This window comes from Zalophus californianus, chromosome 1 (assembly GCF_009762305.2).
Source record: "Zalophus californianus isolate mZalCal1 chromosome 1, mZalCal1.pri.v2, whole genome shotgun sequence".
NCBI classification, from domain to species: Eukaryota; Metazoa; Chordata; class Mammalia; order Carnivora; family Otariidae; genus Zalophus; species Zalophus californianus.
The window spans coordinates 201,415,898-201,438,383 of NC_045595.1; the positions used below are offsets into that span (position 1 = coordinate 201,415,898).

The window sequence follows — 22,486 nt, forward strand, 5'->3', positions numbered from 1 at the left end:
TTCTAGGAACACTTTTTTTTTTTTTAAAGATTTTATTTATTTATTTGACAGAGAGAGAGAGCACAGCAGGGGGAGTGGGAGAGGGAGAAGCAGGCTCCCCGCTGAGCAGGAAGCCCAATGCGGAACTTGATCCCAGGACCCCGAGACCATGAACTGAGCCTAAGGCAGATACTTAACTGAGCCACCCAGGTGCCCTGTTCCAGGAACACTTAAGGGACATTTGAGAGGACTGATACATACATAAATACATATATATATATATATATATATATATATATATGTTAATGTAGCAGACAGGGCAAGTCATTTTCATTAACTGTTAGTATTACTCCCTATGTGTTCTCAAGCTTGCATAATGTGGTGAACTAGAAACTGTTGTATCATCCTCTACATATCAATAGCCACAGAACTTACTGCTTCATAAGCCAATTTTTTATATTAGTTGCAAAAGATGTTAAAATAATAAAAATTAAAACATCAAACAAAACCAGAGTATTTAGATTTTGAGAAATCATTTTATTGGACAAAAGCAAAATACAAATTTTCTTTAAGATCTAGAAAGATAACATTTTGGTAATGGTGGCAAGAGAAGTAAACTAAACTGAGGAGAGCAAACTAGGACAGTTTTACATATTGAATATTCACTTAAAGTGATGGGTTCTAGGGGCTCCCGGGTGGCTCAGTCAGTTAAGCATCCGCCTTCCGCTCAGGTCATGATCCTGGGGTCCTGAGAATGAGCCCCGCCTCTGGCTCCCTGCTCCCTGCTCCGTGGGGGGCCTGCTTTTCCTTCTCCCTCTGCCTGCCGCACTCCCTGCTTGTGCTCGCTCTCTCTCTCTCTCTCTCTCTCTCTCTGTCAAATAAATAAATAAAATCTTTAAAAAAAAAAAGATGATGGGTTCTGGAGGTAAAAAGCATCAAATATTTGTAGAAGCAGTTTAACCATTGATAAATAGCTATCAGTTGGTCCTGGAGAATATAAGATAGATGTTTTGGGAGTCAAAGTACAAAAATAGGACCAAATAAATTTGGAGGCTTTCCCTTTGCATCCAATTTCAAAAATACTTTTAGTAGAAGGTAGAGAATCCATATCCTCCATAGCACAGTGGGCAGCAGCAGTCATATCTTCGGGCTCCCCAGCCCCAGCCCCAGCCGTGTGGGGAAGCTGCCACATCCCGAGCCACTGCCACAGCCCAGGCCACTGAAGCCTCCACAGCCATAGCCCAGGCCTCCATAGTAGTTGCCATAGTAGTAGCTCATGGTGTCAAGGGTGGTGAGTTGGTTTGCGGTTCAATGCAAGAGTCAGAGTGTGAATGTCGATATCTTTACAAGGAGGCTTATGTACTCTGATCAGAAAATGTGACAAAACATATGCCTTTCCTTTGGTGTCATTCCATGAATTATATTCGCCTGACACATCTTATTAATCTGTGGACCCCCGACCACAGGCATAAAGAATGTTAGGCATCTGCCTTCAGCTCAGGTCATGGTCCCAGGGTCCTGGGATCGAGCCTGGCGTCGGGCTCCCTGCTCAGCAGGAAGCCTGCTTCTCCCTCTCCTACTCCCCCTGCTTGTGTTCACTATCTCGTTGTCTCTCTCTCTGTCAAATAAATGAAATCTTTAAAAAAAAAAATCTTTAAAAAAAAAAAGAATGTCTGCACCTGCTTGGCTACATAGGATGTAGAGCAGAGCTTGCTGCTATAATCTTCTTAGAATGAATTGCTATTTCTTCAGAGTATTGACATACCAAAGCCTAAATAGAATACGTGATTGCCAGTCACTTGACATCAGTTACATTAAATATTGTTGAATTTCTAATTAAATATCTTCTCATCACCAGCATTTGAGAGTTACTGTAATTGGTTCTACAAAATAGCAAAAAATAATTAAGATCAAGGCTCTTAAGTTTACCAATTTCTTTAAAAGGCACATGTATTTTGTATCATGAGAAGCAAATGATGCACCTCTCTTTAGAATATAAAAGAACACTTTATGTCAAGACAGATTTGGTTCACTTGCCATGTATACCAGAAAACAACCACAAAAGCTCACCTGATTTCTAGAGTTTTAAAATTTTGGCATTGTACAACTAATAGTTTTATTTTTGGCTTTAAATGCCAGCATACTTGTTCGGTTTAAATGCATAGCAGAATTGGAATCACTAGTGGAAAGACTATCACAGTGATCAAAAATCCATCTTGTGGGAAGTCTTCCCACAGTACTTTTTTTTTTAATATCCTGGGCCCTTTCTCCAGAATATGTTCTAGTCTCTCTGCTACCACAAATGCAGATTATATTTGCTCCCCTACACCATGTCCCCCTCTTTCTCTGCCCTTCATCATCTATCCATGTATCTTAGATCTTCTTCAAATCTTATGCCAAACATCACCCAACTTCCTTCCTCCATGATTCATTGCTGCATCCAGGTATAAGTGTGAAGTGGGAAAAATGGTTTTGGCTCTAACTCTACATTTAAAAGAACACAGCATCCTTCTACCTAGATCTCCAGAGTCAATATTATATATTTGCCCCTGTCTTCTCTTTGCTTAGTCTGTGCCCATTTTTTGTCTGTAGGTAATTTCTAGCTTGCCTTTCCTAAGATATCAACGAAAACTTTCTAAGATATTGACAATGTTGTTAAAACTCCTAAAATCATCTTAAATTTTAAAAGACCTTGTACAACCTAGAAGATGTAAGAAATTTCCTTCATGTGTAGCACACTTTTAAAAAAGGACAAGAAGGGTGCCTGGGTAGCTAAGTTGGTTGGGCGTCTGCCTTCAGCTCAGTTCATGATCTCAGGGTCCTGGGATTGAGCCTTATGTTGGAGGTGTGGGGGGGGGGGTCCCCGCTCAGTAGGGAGTCTGCCTCTCCCTCTCCCTCTGCCTCTCCCACCCCTCCACTTGTGCTCTCTCTCTCTCTCAAATAAGTAAATAAAAATTTTAAAATAATAATAAAAAAATAAGAAAATAAAGAAGGACAAGAAATAAAGAAGCACTCTTTGGAAGCAGTTGGCCTGATATTCACAGAGTTCCTCACCTCAGCCCAGAGAGTTAATCATTGATATCTAAAGCTCTATGCAAATGTGCCCATCCCTTGACACTTGGGACTCAAGAAACTTGTTTTCTATGACAATAACCATTTTGCTAAGATTTTGTTGAGATTTCTAAGTAATATGACATCGTTTTTGGATGGGTCTGTTCACTGACCTGACCTAGTATCTAAACGAAACCTAGCATTTAGTTGGCACTCAATATTTTTTTTTAAAGCAAGGACAATGCATATCATAACCTAAGCAACTGATCTGCTGTTCTAGGAAATGTTTTATGGCTGACATGAGTTCCAACAGGCTTTCTGGTTTCAGAGTGGCACTAACCCCAATATTAGCCTTTAATCTCCATGCTATTCTAACCCAAATCCATTCCATTTTTATTCCTCATTTCAGAAATCAGCCAATCGATAGAATGAATATTTTCATTTTTAATGAATCATTTAGAAGTATGAATAAATTGCATAGCATTAAGGATTCCATAGTCTCCTTGTGTAGCTCTGTCAGAGCATGTAACTATGATTAAAGGCTTTTAATTATTTTTTTAACGTCTGAGACTATCTCTGCTTTATAGATGGAAATAATATGGGACACAAATGAAAAATTTCACTAGCAATAAACACTAAATGTGTTTTCAAAGAAGAAAACACATGACTTTGGTATTCATCACTTATAAATGTCCATCCATTGTAAAAAAAAAAAAAAAGAATTTGAAAAATACAAAACAAATGTTTTTCCCCATATGCATAAGTGAAAATTTTACATTGGAAATTTCTTTAGGGGTTATTATTTTTCTGCCCATTTAGTGGATCAAAGGCAAATGTGGATCATTGTTATTATTATTTTTTTAAGTTTTCACTCATGACCCAAGTTGCTACTGATGCTGATGGATGGAGGAGTGAAAAATGTTCTTACATTTTCCCTAGCAGTGAAGAAGTCTTTTGTTATAAATTCCAAACATTTTCTCTCACCTTAGATGCAGATTCATATAATCTAAACAAAACAAAATTATGATAATATTGATTATACTAAGAATGTCAACGGCAGTAATAATTATATCGATTACTGCTTGTCAGGCCCAAAGTACCTGTCCTTGGAGATACTAACCAAATGAAAGGATCAAACTCCACAGTGTGATCCTTCAATAGGGTAAATGACTTGGCCCTACTTCCCTTGCTCAGCCCATACAACCCCTAGATGGCACAGACTGAAAGAAGAGGTCATCATGGGTCTTTATGTTCATTTGTTTTGTTACCTAAAGTTGAATTTAACATGAGCAAGTTTAACATTGCTCATTATTTAATTATATCCAAAGGCAGATAACCTACAAATTGACAGGTGCAGTTCTCTATATCAGAACAATAAAAATGTTAAAGAAACATAGGTCTTAATCTAAGTAAAGGGATCAATCTCCATAAAAATCAGCTTTTTGTTGTGGTTAAAGGTCAAATTTATTAGGAAATTAAGAGATGTATTATACATGGACTATAAATACTGCACAGCTGACTTTATTCACTGTCAAGTGCAGAGATATAGTCAGTGCCAACCTATCTTGTGGATACTCTGGTTCTTTTGTTCCAAGAAAAAATTTGCACCATAAGACTTGGACTTGGGTTTTGGAAACTTCCCGTCTTCAGTGTCATAGCTCCACCCATTTTTTTCTGCAAAGGCAGCTGCATCTTCTTTAGTAGTGAAGGTTAGAACCATGTTGGACAAGGGATCAGCTGTTGATGCCCAACCCATCAAAGGATTTTCCCATCGCTTCCTGGTATCAAACTCCATCTTCCATTTCTTTGTGTTATTTATTCCAGACTGCATGTTATTGCGAGCAGGAACAAAGATCCTGACTTTTCTAGTTTTATATGCTCTTCTGGGACACCAGTTAAAGTAGTGATAACCAATTTTTCATCAACTGTTATGAGTTGCGTGTCCCAAGCTTGGTCCTGTGCCAGCCTCCATGTGGAAGTGCTTAACCACCTGATAGGAACCCTGGAAACGGAAATGGCAGCTACAGCCACTGCTCTTTTCTCCCACAACATTTGCCTCAGCCCCTCTGACATTGAGACCGCCGCCATCTTGCTGCATCTAAGCTTTCCTTATAAGCATCACCAGAACTTTCAAAATGGTTTATGTGACAACATTCAAGGAGAAAATAGATAAAGAGAGAAGCAGCATAGTATAATCGAATACTCTAGTCTTAAAATGGCTTATTCTGAGGTTCCCTGCCTGCAAGACTATGGGACAACATTACAGAGTTTATTGTCCCTTTCAGATCTTTAATTCTGTGATTTCATTTTGTCCTTTTTGTATTACATTGGCCCAGCTTATAGCAAATATCAATAGATTCATACCATTACCTGAAGATGCCATTCAGTTTTAGGAAAAATTTAGAAATTCTGATATTTTACCTATTTTATTCCTTATTTCTTATATGGTATTCCCCCCTTACTCACAGGGGATATGTCCCAAGATTCTCAGTGGATGCCTGAAACCACAGATAGTACCGAACTCTATGTATGCCATGTTTGCTCCTATACATACATCCCCGTGATAAAGTTTAACATAAATTAGGCACAGAAAAGATTAACAATAATAACTAATAATTAAGTAGAACAACTGTAACAATATACTGTAATAAAAGTGATGTGAATGTGCTCTCTCTGTCAAAATACCTTTATTGTACTCATCCTTCTTCTTGAGATAATAAAATGTTTACAAAGTGAGATGACATGAGGTGAGTGACATAGGCATTGTGAGGTAGCGTGAAGCTGCTTTTGATCTTCTGACAACATTCCTGAAGGAGGATCATTTGCTTCTCACCTATGGCTGACCTCAGGTAACTGAAACCACAGAAAATAAAACCACTGATAAGGGGGGACTACTGTCCCGTCGATAAAATAGTCATTCTTGAAGGGATGAATGGGGTCTAATTTTTTTTTAATTATTGAATGGTATTTTTGGTTAGTTGAAATCATACAACATTTTGCTTCACAATGATATTTCTGTTTGTATATTATTCTTACTGGATTACAGATACTTCAGTGTGACAAGGATGATGATGAGGGAGATGAATGACTCCAGTTCACATTTGATTATCCAGGTTAACAATAACTTTTATGTCTGTCTTATTTTACGTGCATAATAAATAGATGAAAACAGACTATGAATAATGGAAGATAATATATATTTCAAAGATTCACAGGAAAACAGCTTATTTTCTATGAAAATTTAGCAATATGGATTATGAGATTTGTGGAAAGTTTGCTCTGATTGTAGTTGTAAGGATGTGGTTGTCTAGCAACTACAAATATGTAGATGTAACACCACCTGTTTTTATAAAACAAAATAAAGGGAGACAATAGAGGTGGAAGATTAGTTGCAAATTTTGAACTCCGTTAAGAAATAGAAATAGATAAATATGAAATATGTAAAACAACTATATTTTTTAAAACGTAGGAAGACTTAAAACTCCATAGTTGATTTTTTGCTGCCAAATTCAATTCTGAAAGTTATATAACTAAAATAAAGAAGAAAAGTGACATTCTATTGTTCCAAATTACTAATTTTCAAACCAGAGTTCTTTTTTATACATTAATGTGTACACACACATATGTAATTGTGTATTCTGTATTTCTAATTGTAAATAGTAACACTTACATATAAGTATGTGCATATAACTGAATTAATCAACCCCCCCCCAAAACCGTATTTTCTTTTTCAAGTTAGGTCATTTATTGGCATTCAACATAAATCATCTGTTAGTGCCCAAACTCGGGATGCCAGAGGACATAATGCAGATACCTTAAAATAATAAATTCTCTTAAATTCTTAGACTTCTCTTGGCAAATAAGCCTAGGGTAATCCCACTGCATTGACTGAAGAATGTTGTGGCAAATCCGCTCATGGTAACAGATTTTGGGTTATTATAGCAGTACTTTAGTAGATGCTAGAGAATCCATATCCTCCATAGCATGATGGGTGGTGGCAACCATATCTGTGGCTTCCCTAGCCCCAGCCCGGTCTGTGAAAGTTGCCACATCTCCAGCCACAGCCAGAGCCCAGACCACAGAACCCCCCACAACCAAAGCCCAGGCTTCCATAGTAGCTGCCATAGTAAATCATGGTGTCAGGGATGGTGAGTTGGTTTGCTGTTCAAAGCAAAATCCTGAGTGTGAATGTCATACAGCTATGCTTATATCCTCTGAGCAGAAAGTGCGATAAAACATGGGGCCATTCCTTTGTATCATTCCAAATTACTCATTCACTTGAGGCAACTCATTAATCTGTTTGCTGACACAAGGAGAGGTTCACACTCATTAAAATTTCTGAGCTTGCTTAGCTGCCTCGTTAGAACACCCTTGAACTCATTACATTCTTTCTGTTTTAATGAGAAAAGAAATCTGTCTTCAAAGTCACAAAATAAAAATTCCCTACATAGAATTCTTCATCACTAAACATATTGCATCATTCATATTCGATGGTAGTTTTCTCATTAAGTATTTTCTCATTTCCCATTTTCATATAATTCTCCGGGTACTTGTATCTTACTTCCATCTAGATTAAAATATACTGATCACATTTAAAATTCTTAAATCTATCAAATTCTCCAAATGTCAAATTTATTTCTCAAGTTGAATACACACACAAACACACACACACAAAAGAAAACTATTTTGACTTTATACATCAGCTTGTGAACATCCTTTTGTTTAATCAACATAGTAAAATTTATTTCAGAAACTGAGAGACCAAACTCACTTCTATAATCAATCTGTAAGCTCTTCAAAAATATTCTCTTTACACATTACTCATTTTTCCAGACCAGGCCATCCCCAAAGTATTAGCTAAAAATGCAGATGACCTTGGCTTTATGCTTTACAGTTATTTTTTTTCTTCTTTACTTTCCTTCATAATCCATATGTCATATCTCTTATCAAACCTCTCTTTAAATCTCATTCTACATTCATCCCCAATACATACTTGCACTAGCTAGGTCTTTTGTTCTTATCCATTTTTTCCACTCAGTAGTTCATCTCTCTATTCATATCCCTAATTTCCTCATAGTATCTTTGTTCTTAAATTTTCTTTACCAATTCTGTGTGTCCCAGCCCTTTATTTTCTCTCAGGCAATCAGCAAACATTTTTTTGTACGCTATTACTTATTTAATAAGGCTTTAGTTTATTTTAATATATACTCTTAAAATCATGTAATATTTTTAACAGAGTCTCTTAAAATCCTGATGCCTTGAAAATCTCCAAGAATGAATGTGCAGTCATGAAATGACTGAGTCAGGAAACAAGGAAGGTAGAGAGCCAGTGCTCACTGTCTGCTCAGCTCACTCTATGAAGACAGTAAACCAAACCCAAAGTTTAAACCCCACTGGAGTGTGATCATATCTTGGACTTGGGTCTTTAACAGCATGTTTACTTTACAGGACCTTAGACATGTTACAGAAGTTTTGTTTTGTTATTGTTTTGTATTGTTTTGTTTTGAAATGTGTAAGTAACATTTTATTTATTGAAATATAATTGACATATAATATTATTCATATTTCAGGTGTACAACATAACGATTCAATATTTGTATGTATTGTGAAATGATCACCACCATAAGTCTAGATAACATCCATCACCATAGACAGTTACAATTTTTTTCTTGTGATGAGAACCTTTAAGATCTACTCTTTTATGGGTTGCCTGCGTGGCTCAGTCAGTTAAGTGGCTGCCTTCAGCTCAGGTCATGATCCCAGAGTACTGGGATCAAGCCCCGCATCAGGCTCCATGCTCAGCGGGAAGCTTGCTTCTCCATCTCCCACTCCGCCTACTTGTGTTCCCTCGCTATCTGTCAAATAAATAAATAAAATCTTAAAAAAAAATCTACTCTCTTAGAGATTTTCAAATATGCAATACTGAACTGATAAATTATTGAACATTATATCAAAAACCAGTGATGTACTATATGTTGGCTAATTGAATTTAAATAAAAAAATAGATAATAGGTATTGAGAAGTGCACTTGTGGTGAACACTGACTGATACATGGAAGTGTTCAATCACTCCATTGTACACCTGAAACTAATATTACACTGTATGTTAACTAACCTGAATTTAAATAAAAACTTTTTAAAAAATGCAATACAGTAGTATTAGCTATAGTCACTGTGCTGTATATTACATCTTTATGACTTATTTATTTTTTAACTGGTTTATACCTTTTGACCCCCTTCACCCATTTTTCCTACTCCATCCCCATCCCCTGCTTCTAGCAACTACCAATCTGTTTTCTGTATCTATGAGCTTAGTTTTTGGTTTTTGTTTTTTTAGATTCCACATATATGTGAGATCATACGGTGTATGTCTTTCTCTGACTTACTTCACTTTAGCAAATGTCCTCAAGGTCCATCCACGTTTTTGTAAATGGCAAGATTCCCCTCTTTTTTATGGATAAATAATATTCCATTCTATATGCGCATGCATGTGTGTGTGTTATTCTTTCTTTATCCATTTGTCTGTCGATGGACACAGGTTGCTTACATTTGTTGACTACTGTAAATAATGCTGCAGTGAACATGCGGTGCATATAACTTCCTGACTTAGTGTTTTTGTAACATTTTTTAAATATCTTATTTATTTATTTGAGAGAAAGAGAGAGCAAATGAGAGAGAGCATGAGCAGGGGGAGGGGCAGAGGAAGAGAGAGAAGCATACTCTCTCAAGGATCATCCCAGAACCCTGGGATCATGACTTGGGCTGAAGGCAGACACTTAACTGTGCCACCCAGGCACCCCAATAACATTTTTGATAATTCATTCTCCCAACTGGATTTGTTCATTGTTCTTACAAACAAAAATATTTGTTGAATTAATGAAAGAGTGAATTTTACCTGCCATAACTTGTAGTAATTCTCGAAGATGGAATATGGATTAAAATGGCTTTCAAGTTTTAAAGGAATATTTAACCCAGTATTTGCCTTGGCTGTTAAATCCTTTTTCCTTTTAATCAAAATTTATTCCATTTCTACTTTTCACTGTGAAAAAAAGTTGGAAAAATTTTTAATTCTCAAGGAGTCATTTTGAAGTCAATCACAAATAAATCTAACAAGTTTAAGAATCCCACAAATAAATCTAACAAGTTTAAGATTTTGAGTAAATCTGCTAGATTGTTTGACTGTGATGACTAATTTATGTTCATATTTCTGATGCAAATAACTATGTCCATATGAGATAAAAATCAATATATTTTGCAAATTTTTAAAAAAGTTCAATGGTGAAATGTACCCTTATTTATGTATTTTCAAAGAAGAAAAGTGGTATATGATTAAAAACAAATAATACATTATATGTTAAAAAAAGAGAGAAGATTGTAGGAAGGGAAAAACGAAGGGGAAGAATCAGCGGGGGAGACGAACCATGAGAGACTATAGACTCTCAGAAACAAACTGAGGGTTCCAGAGGGGAGGGGGGGGTGGGGGGATGGGTTAGCCTGGTGATGGGTATTAAAGAGGGCACGTACTGAATGGAGCACTGGGTGTTACACACAAACAATGAATCATGGAACACTACATCAAAAACTAATGATGTAATGTATGGTGATTAACATAACATAATAAAATAAAATAAAATAATTGTGAATACTGTCAAATATATGAACTAAATATTTTTTATTGTTTTCCTTTTCCCTGAGTTAAAAAATGGAAAAATGGTAATATCCTTTGGATATGAATTATCTTTGAAAACTGGGAAATGTATATGTCTTGAGAGTTTTTGTCTGTTTTTCTCTTAATTCAGTGGCCTCAAAAACTTAGACAATTGTTTGTCATTCTGTTTTCAGGAACTTTCTACACCAAGACAATGACTTGATGTGAAACTCAGATCCTGAATCGTTGTACAAAATGTTGAAAATATATTCTTCCATTGGTCAGATTATAGCTTTTATTTGGAAGTTAAGGGTACTTCTGTTATAAATTCAAAATATTTTTCCTTCACGTGTGTCATAGACAGTGTTTCTCAATCTAATGACATGGATGGCTGTGTTTTTGCTTTGTTTTTGTTTTTGTTTTGTTTTGTTTTGTTTTTTGCCCTATAGGGCATGTTTATAGACTGTGGAACTATTACCTGATCAAGTGTGAAACAATGGAGCTATACAACTGTATCTCATTTGCTATGTACACTGAGAGTCTACAACACCCAGATTGGATTGACTAAAAAGCTGGGTGATAACCGATGGCCAAGCAAAGTTATTTTTAGGTAGACTGAATAAGTCTGTGCCTTTGAAGAAAGACTTTTGATAGATAGAGATAGAGATAGAGATAGAGATAGAAATAGAGATGATAGAGATAGAGAAGATAGATATGATAGAGATGAGATGATAGAGATAATAGAGATAGAGATGATAGAGATAGAGATGATAGAGATGTTAGAGAGAGAGATGATAGAGATAGAGATGATAGAGATAGAGATGATAGAGATGAGATGGGAGATGAGATGATAGAGATAGAGATGATAGAGATGATAGAGAGAGATGATAGAGAGAGGTGATAGAGATGATAGAGAAGAGATGATAGAGATGATAGAGAGAGAGATGATAGAGAGAGAGATGATAGAGAAGAGATGATAGAGATGATAGAGATAGAGATGATAGAGAGAGATGATAGAGATGATAGAGAAGAGATGATAGAGATGATAGAGATAGAGATGATAGAGATGATAGAGAGAGATGATAGAGATAGAGATGATAGAGAGAGAGATGATAGAGATGAGATGATAGAGATGATAGCGAGATGGTAGAGATAGAGATGATAGAGATGATAAGGATGAGATGATAGAGATGTGTATACATATAGGTGAAACCTGGATAAAACTAACATTGAAAGTAAGTTTTTAATTCTCTATGTCATAACAACAAAATGTTATAGAAATGGTTTTTCTACTTAAGAAATGTAATCTTTCACATCCTCATAAATACACCTGTGTTCATGGACACTTCCATGAAGGGAGAATATACAGAGCAAAGGAGTTTACACTGTTGCACCTAGTTTCAGAAGACGTTGGCCTTGATCCTGATTCTGTTACCAGTGCTTACATAATTCTACAAAAGCCAATTACTTTTCTGAGGGGTGTGTGTGTCTGTGTCTGTGTCTGTGTATTTTTTTACCAGCAAGATAAGAGGCATGGCCCTGCTGCCATTTAATGTCTGGTTTTGGCAAGTTTATGACACTACTATTTAATTGAATCAAACATATTTTACCTATTTTGACACGTTTGAATAAAATATCTTAATTTTATACTGTTACCTGAATATATCATTTGATTTTAGGAAAAAACATTCATATTTCCTTATATCTTTTTTTCTTATTTCATCAATAAAATGTCCCCTCCTGCCAATTTTTATCAGGGAAAATTCAGATCTATAAGAAGGCTCTGTGGGTTCAGCTGTGTTTAGCATCAGTTTAAGCTAAAAATTAAATTAGTTTGAAATTATGTCTGGTTGTTTCTTTCCCTTATTGGGCTGAGAAATTTCTTCAATATAAGAATGGGGGTAAAGAAGAATGCCATGTCTAGTCGTGAAAATGCAATAAGAATATAAGAGAGCTAACTAAAAAATTTTAATTAAAATGCTTTGAGTAAAATGATCTCACAGGAAAAAATTTACCCCAATTCATTACTGACTTAAAGGTCAGCTGCTTGATGCAAATGTCAAATATTTGAAATAATGTGCAGAAGAGTATGATACACAGGATAAAATTATTCAAATTCAAAAATTCTTGGAATGGTGGTTTACTTTATAATTAGACTAGGGATAAGGTTTGATCTATTATCATTTGATTGTGCTTAAAATAAAAAAAGCCAAATAAATTTTGAATAAATGAAAAGATTTATTATGCATTGTACTGAATTGAAAAATGTGATTCAACTTATATAAAACACATATATTTGATAAATAAATACATAGATATATTAAAGTGCCATTGCTTTTTGTTGACTTAAATCTAAACATTATCTAAATAAAAGCAAGAAATTGAAAAATATTAAATTACTAACCAATTGAAACTTTTTTTTTCATTTCAGTCTAGAATTATTAGTTTTTACAACTAGTCGTATGCATATTTGTGAGGTATATGAAAAAAAATAATTCTAAGCCAGAGAGATTGCTTCCCTTATTGACAATTGAGTAGAATTGTCCCTTCAGTCAATCTCATCTGGGTCTTTTAGAGTCTCAATGTACAGAGCAGGTAAAATAACTATTGTGTGGCTCTATCACTTCATACTTAATCAGGTAATAGTTCCAAAATCTGTGGATGTGTCCTATAGGGCTAAAAATAAAAAGAGTGTATCACTTCCACATAACTGAGTTCCATGAACAAAACAAAAACCATATTTTGTTTTCAAAGTTAACATTTTATTAGAAGGGGAACAGATCATCTAAATAGGTATAAAAGCAAAAGAAGAGGATTCTAGAGTTATGATGAAGATGTAGGAATATATTGAAAACTCCAAAATTCTGAGAAGTTAAGTACTTTTGTGGAAATAAACCCAGCATGATATTGAATGTTCAGACACTGAACTCACTTTTGGGAAGTCCCTTATAATTTTAGATGTTGGGTTACTGGCACAGCAGTTTAGTTGAAGCCAGAGAATCCACATCCACCGTAGCACAGAGGGCAGCAGCAGCCATATCCGTGGCCCCTCCAGCCACAGCCATAGCCCAGTCTGGGGAAGCTGTCCCATCCCCAGCCATATCCACAGTCCAGGCCACCAAATCCTCCACAGCCATAGCCTAGGCCTCCTTAGTAGTTGCTGCAATGGCTCATGGTGTCAGGGGTGGTGAGTTGTTTTTCTGTTCAAAGCAAGATATTGAGTATCAATGGCAACATGTGTAGAATGATGCTTATATTCCCTGAGCAGATCATGTGGTAAAATACATACCACCTATTTTTGTGTCATTCTATGTGTTACCCCTGTCTGACACAATCCTGACATATGAAGAGGCCCTCAAGCTCATTAAAGTGTTTGCGCCTGCATTGTTGCCTAGTCATGGTGTCCCTTAAATATATTGCATCCTTTTTATGAGAAAGAATTGCTGTATTTTCCAAGTCTGGACACTCCCAGACAAAATAAAATTCCTCATAGCCAGGCATATTGCATAACACATTTGCTAGTGTTATGTTTTAAAATTAAATATTGCATCATCTCTGACTTACCTTGACTTGTTATTTTTCACTTAAGATTAAATGAAAGAAATTGGTTAAATTCAAGGTGCTAAAATCTACTATATCCATTCAAAGTTACCTAATACTTCATAGTAGTGTTTTTGCAAAGCTAAAGAAACATTTGAAAGTCTGGGGGCATCATCTCACCTGCTGTGAACACCAGTATAGAACTTCAGGAAAAAATAAAGTTGAAATAGAGCTATCTTTTTTCTGTTATTTTATAACAGCCATCATAAAAATATTCTCTTTTCTGATTTTGCCTACTAGTTTGGAAAATGAACATTTGGATTAACAGCATGCAGTAATATTGTTCAAATATTAAAGGCAAATCAGAGTAATCAAAAATCTATTTCATAAGCAACATTAAAAATTGTTCAAAATTCCTTTTTTCACATCCCGACTCCCTTTCTGGCATATCATCTATCCAAAAATAGATTACATCTGTCTCCTGCCATATAGACACCTTTTCCTCCCTTTCTTCTACTCTAATCAGTTTTCAAATATCACTGTCTTAGTTCCTCTCAATCCCCACTAGGGTCAGGGAAATAGGTGAAATAATGAAATTGATACAACATATAGAATTTATCTTTGGCTTCCCTCCATTTTTTATCCAATTCATACTTAAATTCTTCCATATATATTTTCACTCTTACCGTAATATTTTTTGCCTTTGTATTCTCTTTGCCTATTGTTTTTTTATCTTATTTTATTTAAATTCAATTAATTAACATATAGTGTAGCATTAGTTTCAGATGTAGAGTTCAGTTATTCATCAATTCCATATAACACCCAGTGCTCATTACATCTCTTTGCCTATTGTGTGTGGGTTTTTTTTTCTGTTTCAGAAAGTAGCTAATAGCTTAGTGTCTGCTAAGATAGGAGATGCTTATTAAGATCTTAGATGCTGAGAAAACAAAATGCCTAATACCCTGTGAAGTCAGTCAGAGGTTGTTAACATTGGAAATGTCTTCAGAATCTCCAAAAATGTAAATATAATGTAAAAAGACAGGGTGGAAAAAGACATATTGAAGACAAAAAGTCCTGCAGCTTACTCCAAGAAGTTAATCACCTATACCCAAGGCTGACCTAAATCTTGGTTGAGCCCCATCAGATATGCTCTTAACTTGAATGGAACATCTAAATTCTTTTTAAACTTTCATGGCTTCAAATATACTGTCCAGATCTTTTGAGCTTATAAGCAATTATCAAATGATGTTTTTTCCCAGCTGGACTTGTTGACTGCTGAACAACTACTAGCATGCAGCAGAAAATCAATAAGGAAGAGTTGAATGGGTGAACGCACTCTAAGGTTCTTACAGGTAAAGATCACATCTTCCGTAGACATGGATATCTCTATAAATGCATCTGAGGATTTAAAGGATGAACTGGCTCAAATAGTTTTCCTGCTTTAGAGAAACATAAAGCCATCATTTCATTTGATTTTGTTGTTGTTGTTTAAAGCATATTATAAAATACCCAAGTCCTAAGTGTACAAGTTAATGATATTTTGCTTTTATTCACAGACCACCTATATTGATCACACCCAAGCTCTCCAGATTTTCTCTTGACCCTACCAGTTGGTATTACTCCCTAGAATTTTGCCTGATCTGGACATCACATGAATGGCCTCAGATGGTATACCAGCAACTTTTCTCTCCTGAATGATTTTGTACATCACTGTCTCTGTGAGACACATCATTGTTGTTGCATGTAACATTAGTTTTGTTGTTTTCATTACTGCAAAGTAGCCCATTTCATTACTGCAAAGTAGCCCATTACTCCAAAGTAGCCCTAAAGCACAATTTATTTACTGTTTTGCTCTGGTAAATCTGTATTTGTGTAGTTTCCTTTCTTTCTTCCTTTATTCCTTCCTCCTTTCTCTCCCTCCCTTCCCTCCCTCTCTCCTCCCTTCCTCCCTTCCCTCCTTCCTCCCTTCCTTCCTTCCCTCCTTCCTCCCTTTCTTCCTTCCTTCCTTCTTGCCTTCTTTCCTCCCTCCCCTCCTTCCTTCCTTCCTCCCTTCCCTCCTTCCTTCCTTCCTTCCTAATATGAATAAAGCTGCTATGTACCTTTTACTAGAGATTCTTTTTTTAGACCTAGACATTCTTTTACTTTGGGTATACATAGGAGACACATTGCTAATTCATACTATATATATTTAGCTTCAGTAGATTCTACTAAATAATTTTCCAATACAGTTGCTAAATTTACAATACCACCAGCAGTCTATGAGAGTTCTAGTTGTTCCACATCCTTACCCACATTGGTTATTTCAGCATCTTAATCTGATCATCTTTAAGGTACATAGTGATATCTGAATATTGTTTTAATTTGGTTTTCCTGATCAATGATGATGTTGGGAATTTTACATATGCTTCTAAGCCACTTAGATATCCTCTCTTTTGAAATGCCTGTTCCAGTAGTTTGTCCATTTTCAAGTGGGTTTGTTTAATATTAATCAATTAATCAATATTTTATAATTGATTAGCAGGAACTCTTTAGATTTTTGGGTATTGGCATTTTGTCAGATTTATGTATTGAAATTATTTTCACCTAGTATGTGGTTTGGTATTTTTCCACTTTAAATTCTGTCTGTAGGGGCGCCTGGGTGGCTCAGTTGGTTAAGCGACTGCCTTCGGCTCAGGTCATGATCCTGGAGTCCCGGGATCGAGTCCCGCATTGGGCTCCCTGCTCAGCAGGGAGTCTGCTTCTCCCTCTGACCCTCTTCCTTCTCGTGCTTTCTATCTCTCATTCTCTCTCTCAAATAAATAAATAAAATCTTAAAAAAAAAATTCTGTCTGTATATGAACATAATGTTGTAATATAATAATTCATCTTTTTCTTTTATGTTTAATGTCTTTGGTTCTAATTAAATTTTTGACTACCTCACACAGTGTTACTTAATTCTTTTTGTCTCTTTTCTTCAGAACTTTTTTCATTTTCATTGATCATTCTAAAAATAAAAAGCAGTCAATAATCTGAATATTTCATTCTCATTCAGTCAAGCTGAAGCCATAAAATTACAAATAAGTCAAACAGGTTTCATTCATTGTCACACTCTTCCTATTTGACTACCAGATATGCATCAGTTTTGGGGTTGGTGACCTTGCTGTGATGTGTTCTCCCTAACATAAGTAATAGCTTTTCCCTGGAAATAAAGATATGCTGGAGCATTTCTCCAAATCCAGCAGAGATCCCTAAAAACAGTCATTTCAAATTCTAATAATATAATATTATACTAGAAACGTCAAACATCTGCTCCAAGTGGTGGTATTGATTATTCTTCTTTATAGCTACAGAAGGCCTTTCTCCAAATTCTGGAGAAATATTATTAACCATTAAGAAAATAGAATAGTGAACCATGAGAGACTATGGACTTTGAGAAACAAATTGAGGGTTCTAGAGGGGAGGGGGGTGGGGGGATGGGTTGGCCTGGTGATGGGTATTAAGGAGGGCACGTATTGAATGGAGCACTGGGAGTTATACGCAAACAATGAATCCTGGAACACTACATCAAAAATTAATGATGTAATGTATGGTGATTCACATAACATAATAAAATTTTAAAAAGTGGATAAAAAATACAAAGAAAAAAAGAAAATAGAATAGCTATTGTTGTACTCTGTCAAGCTAAATAGTATAGTCATCCAGGGAAGTCATCAAGCTATTACTTTCTCTGATCTAGCCAGTGTAAAGCTAATATACTGCAAGTAGTTTGACTAAAAGGGTAGGTCTTACTATCTAGCTAAACAAATCTATTTTTATATTTAGTAAACAAGTCTGAGTCTTTCAAATCCATCTTAAATATTTTAAATAACATTTGAACTTAGCATTGCTTGCTAGTTATTTTTTCATATCCAGCTAAACTAGAAATTAATAGAATCAATAGAATAGAAAAACTCTGTGTTTATATTGTTATGATAATTGCAGGGACATGTAACCAGAACTTCAGAACTATTTGTTTGAAAGGACACAAGAAGAGAAATGCACTGTGAAAGAGAAAGTCAGAATTCAGTTAAATAAATAAATAATATAAGCCATATGTCCCATTTTAAATTAGGATAATTTATTGCAAAGGGAACTGAGAAATTCCACAGTTATGAAAGTGCATATGGGGGATACCAGGAGACATGAAGCAGGCAAACAGAAAATAATAAATATTCCTAGAATCTAAGATGCTAAATACTTTTCATCTTGGCTTGGTCCCCGCTGATATTGCTTGGTTCAAGTTTTGGTTAATTTGAGTTAATCACCTGATGTCCTCAGATGTTGAACTTCCAGGGCAGGATTTCAGTAGAAGTTAGAGAATCCATATCTTCCATAGCACAGTGGGCGAGAGCAGCCGTATCCATAGCCTCCTCAGCCCCAGCCCAGTTGGGGGTAGCTGCCACATCCCCAGCCACTGCCCCAGCCCAGTTGGGGGTAGCTGCCACATGCCCAGCCACTGCCCCAGCCCAGTTGGGGGTAGCTGCCACATGCCCAGCCACTGCCCCAGCCCAGTTGGGGGTAGCTGCCACATGCCCAGCCACTGCCCCAGCCCAGTTGGGGGTAGCTGCCACATGCCCAGCCACTGCCCCAGCCCAGTTGGGGGTAGCTGCCACATCCCCAGCCACTGCCCCAGCCCAGTTGGGGGTAGCTGCCACATCCCCAGCCACTGCCCAGCCCAGACCACCATAGTAGTTGCCGTAGTAGCTCATGGTGTCAAGAGTGTTGAGTTTGGCCACATGCCCAGCCACTGCCCCAGCCCAGTTGGGGGTAGCTGCCACATCCCCAGCCACTGCCCCAGCCCAGTTGGGGGTAGCTGCCACATCCCCAGCCACTGCCCCAGCCCAGTTGGGGGTAGCTGCCACATGCCCAGCCACTGCCCCAGCCCAGTTGGGGGTAGCTGCCACATGCCCAGCCACTGCCCCAGCCCAGTTGGGGGTAGCTGCCACATGCCCAGCCACTGCCCCAGCCCAGTTGGGGGTAGCTGCCACATGCCCAGCCACTGCCCCAGCCCAGTTGGGGGTAGCTGCCACATCCCCAGCCACTGCCCCAGCCCAGTTGGGGGTAGCTGCCACATCCCCAGCCACTGCCCCAGCCCAGACCACCATAGTAGTTGCCGTAGTAGCTCATGGTGTCAAGAGTGTTGAGTTTGGCCACATGCCCAGCCACTGCCCCAGCCCAGTTGGGGGTAGCTGCCACATCCCCAGCCACTGCCCCAGCCCAGTTGGGGGTAGCTGCCACATGCCCAGCCACTGCCCCAGCCCAGTTGGGGGTAGCTGCCACATGCCCAGCCACTGCCCCAGCCCAGTTGGGGGTAGCTGCCACATGCCCAGCCACTGCCCCAGCCCAGTTGGGGGTAGCTGCCACATGCCCAGCCACTGCCCCAGCCCAGTTGGGGGTAGCTGCCACATGCCCAGCCACTGCCCCAGCCCAGTTGGGGGTAGCTGCCACATGCCCAGCCACTGCCCCAGCCCAGTTGGGGGTAGCTGCCACATGCCCAGCCACTGCCCCAGCCCAGTTGGGGGTAGCTGCCACATGCCCAGCCACTGCCCCAGCCCAGACCACCATAGTAGTTGCCGTAGTAGCTCATGGTGTCAAGAGTGTTGAGTTTGGTTTGCTTCAAGGAAAGATCTTGAGTGTGAATGTCAGCATGTGTAAAGGGTTGCTTATATACCTTGGTTAGAGCATGTAATAAATCACGTGTATACCGTCCTTTTGTGTCATTTGTTAATTACCTACTTGATACAACTCATTCATTCTTTGTCCCCTGACACAGGGAGAGGCCCTCACACTCATTAAAATGTTTGAGATTGCTTTGGTGCCTAGTTAGGGTGGCCTCTAAAAGTTATTGCATTGCTTTGTAAGAAGGAATGCAGTATCTTCAAAGGCTGAACATACCAGACCCCAGAGAGAATTCTTCGTAGCTAGGCATGCCAATCATATCTGGTGGTGTTGTATTTCTTAATGAAATATTTCTTCATCTTGTTTGGTTTTTTTTTTTGGATTGCTGTGCTTCATTTACAAATTAAATCAAAGAAATGGGTCAAAATCAAAGCTCTATCATCTATCATATCCTTTTAAAGTATCTTATTCCTCAGTCTAAAAAGTGAGTTATTTACCTCTTTCAGAGATAAGGAATTGGATACATTTGAGAGCCAAGAAGAATTCAGAAGGAATTCTAGAAAATAAATAAATAAAGGATCTATGTTTTCTTTGATTTTAGAACATTGGCCACATAACCGACATACTTTTCACATTACTTTCAAAAATAAAAACCATTTTTGCTTGTTATAATTGATGAACCAATATTGGTATATAATTATTAACTAAAATCCATAGTTTACATTTCATTCTTTGTGTCGTACAGTTCCATGGGCTTTGACAAGCATGGGATAAAATTGTTCACAAACTGAAGGCAAGTCACAGCAACCAAAAATTTATTTCAGAGTATCTTTAAAAGCTGACTAAAAGTTATCCTCCCAAATCCTAACTCTCTTCTCTGGTATAAAATCTATCCAAGTTACTTCCCAAAATGCAGATTATGGGGCACCTGGGTGGCTCAGTTAGTTAAGCATCTGCCTTCGGCTCACGTCATGATCCCAGGGTCCTGGGATCAAGCCTCACATTGGGGTCCCTGCTTGGTGGGGAGCATGCTTCTCCCTCTCCCTCTACCGCTTCCCCTGCTTGTGCTTGCTCTATCTCTCTCTCTCTGTCAAATAAATAAATATATATTTTTTAAATGCAGAATATATCTCCTCTTTATTTTTACATTCACTGTTTCCTCTCATTTCATCACCCATACATCAAACATCATATTCAATCTCTCTTTTTAAATTAATAGACCATTTTTAGTACACTTTTAAGTTTACAGAAAAATTAAGCAAAAAATACAGTTTCTATACCCTCCACACACACACACACACACACACACACACACACACACACACTTCCCGTTATTATTAAACATTTGAGTTAGTATGGTATATTAGTTACAATTAATGAACCAATATTTGTATGTTGTTATTAGTTAAAGTTTATAGTTTAGGGTTCTTATTCTATGGGTTTTAACAAATGCATAATTTCATGTAACCACCATTAAACCCCCCAAAAATCCTCTGTGCTCCACCCACTCTTCCCTCCCCACAAACTCTTGCAACCACTAATCTTGCTGTCTTCATAGTTTCACCTTTGCCAGAATGTCATAGTTGGAATTACACAGTATGTAGCTTTTTCACACTGACTTCTTCCGTTTAGCAATAAGCTTTCGTGATTCCTCCACATCCTTTGCGGCTTGATAGCTCATTTCTTTCTATTACTGGATAATATTCCATTGTCTGGAGGTGCCACAATGTGTTTATCCATTCTCCTATTGTTTCTTGATTGTTTCCAAGTTTGGGCAATAAAGAATAAAACTTCTATAGACGTCCGTGTTCACGTCTTTGTGTGGACATGTTTTCAACTCATTTGGGTAAAACAAGGGAGAGTTATTGCTGGATCTTATGCATAAGACTATGTTTAGCTTTGTACAAAACTGGCAGACTGTCTTCCAAAGTGGCTGTACCATTTTGCATTTGATCAGCAATAAATGAGAGTTGCTGTTGCTCCACAACCATGTGAGCATTTGTTGTTGTCAGTGTTTTGAATTTTAGCCATTTTAATAGGTATGTTACAACTTCTTTTAGAATATCATTGAGCCTCTGTCACCCACTAACCATTAGGCTATGGCAGCTAGAGCAAATGGTAAAGTACGTAAAGTTTCTCTTTGCCACCCGTCAATTTTCATTCAGTCCATAGTCAATCCATTTTCTTCCTTCCTCTTGTACCTTTCCTTTTAAAACAACAGTTTTCCACTTGTATTCCTTTTGCTTATTCTGTGCTCTTTTTTTTTTCTTTTCTTCTCAGGAAATACCATCCTACTCTCTACTAACAAATATGTGTTGTTAAGTTCTCAGTGTCAAAAAGATAATACAAATCCAAGGGCTCTGTCAAATTCAGTAAGATTTCATTATATGTTGGAAATGCTTCAGAATCTCCAAAATGTGGATTATAATGTTAAAAGATAAAGAGTGGGGGAAAAAAATTGAAGGTAAAAGTCACTCAGCTAATTCTAAGAAGTTAGCCACTTATTGTCAAAGCTGACCCAAACCTGGTTAAGTTCTTCCAATGCTGCCCTTAATTTTAAGCTTGAATCTTTAAGTTCTTTAGAATTTTATATGACCTCAAATACAGTGTTCAGGTTTTCTTCGTTTTTTTT

The 22,486-nt window shown here is 37.3% G+C and overlaps 1 protein-coding gene and 4 pseudogenes across 1 annotated transcript; all 5 read right to left on the reverse strand.

The window, feature by feature from the left end:
• Nucleotides 1–1,064: 1,064 nt before the first annotated feature.
• On the reverse strand, nucleotides 1,065–1,257 carry LOC113916344 (annotated as a pseudogene).
• Nucleotides 1,258–4,590: 3,333 nt separating this feature from the next.
• LOC113918631 lies at nucleotides 4,591–5,118 on the reverse strand (annotated as a pseudogene).
• Nucleotides 5,119–6,979: 1,861 nt separating this feature from the next.
• On the reverse strand, nucleotides 6,980–7,165 carry LOC113916158 (annotated as a pseudogene).
• Nucleotides 7,166–13,659: 6,494 nt separating this feature from the next.
• LOC113915838 lies at nucleotides 13,660–13,851 on the reverse strand (annotated as a pseudogene).
• A 4,686-nt stretch (nucleotides 13,852–18,537) lies between these two features.
• On the reverse strand, nucleotides 18,538–19,362 carry LOC118356397 (keratin-associated protein 19-8-like). The gene is made up of 2 exons (XM_035724758.1): nucleotides 19,233–19,362; nucleotides 18,538–18,605 (listed from the first exon to the last, which is right to left on the reverse strand). The coding sequence occupies exons 1-2, from the start codon at nucleotides 19,360–19,362 to the stop codon at nucleotides 18,538–18,540; spliced, it is 198 nt and encodes a 65-aa protein (XP_035580651.1).
• Between the last annotated feature and the right edge of the window lie 3,124 nt (nucleotides 19,363–22,486).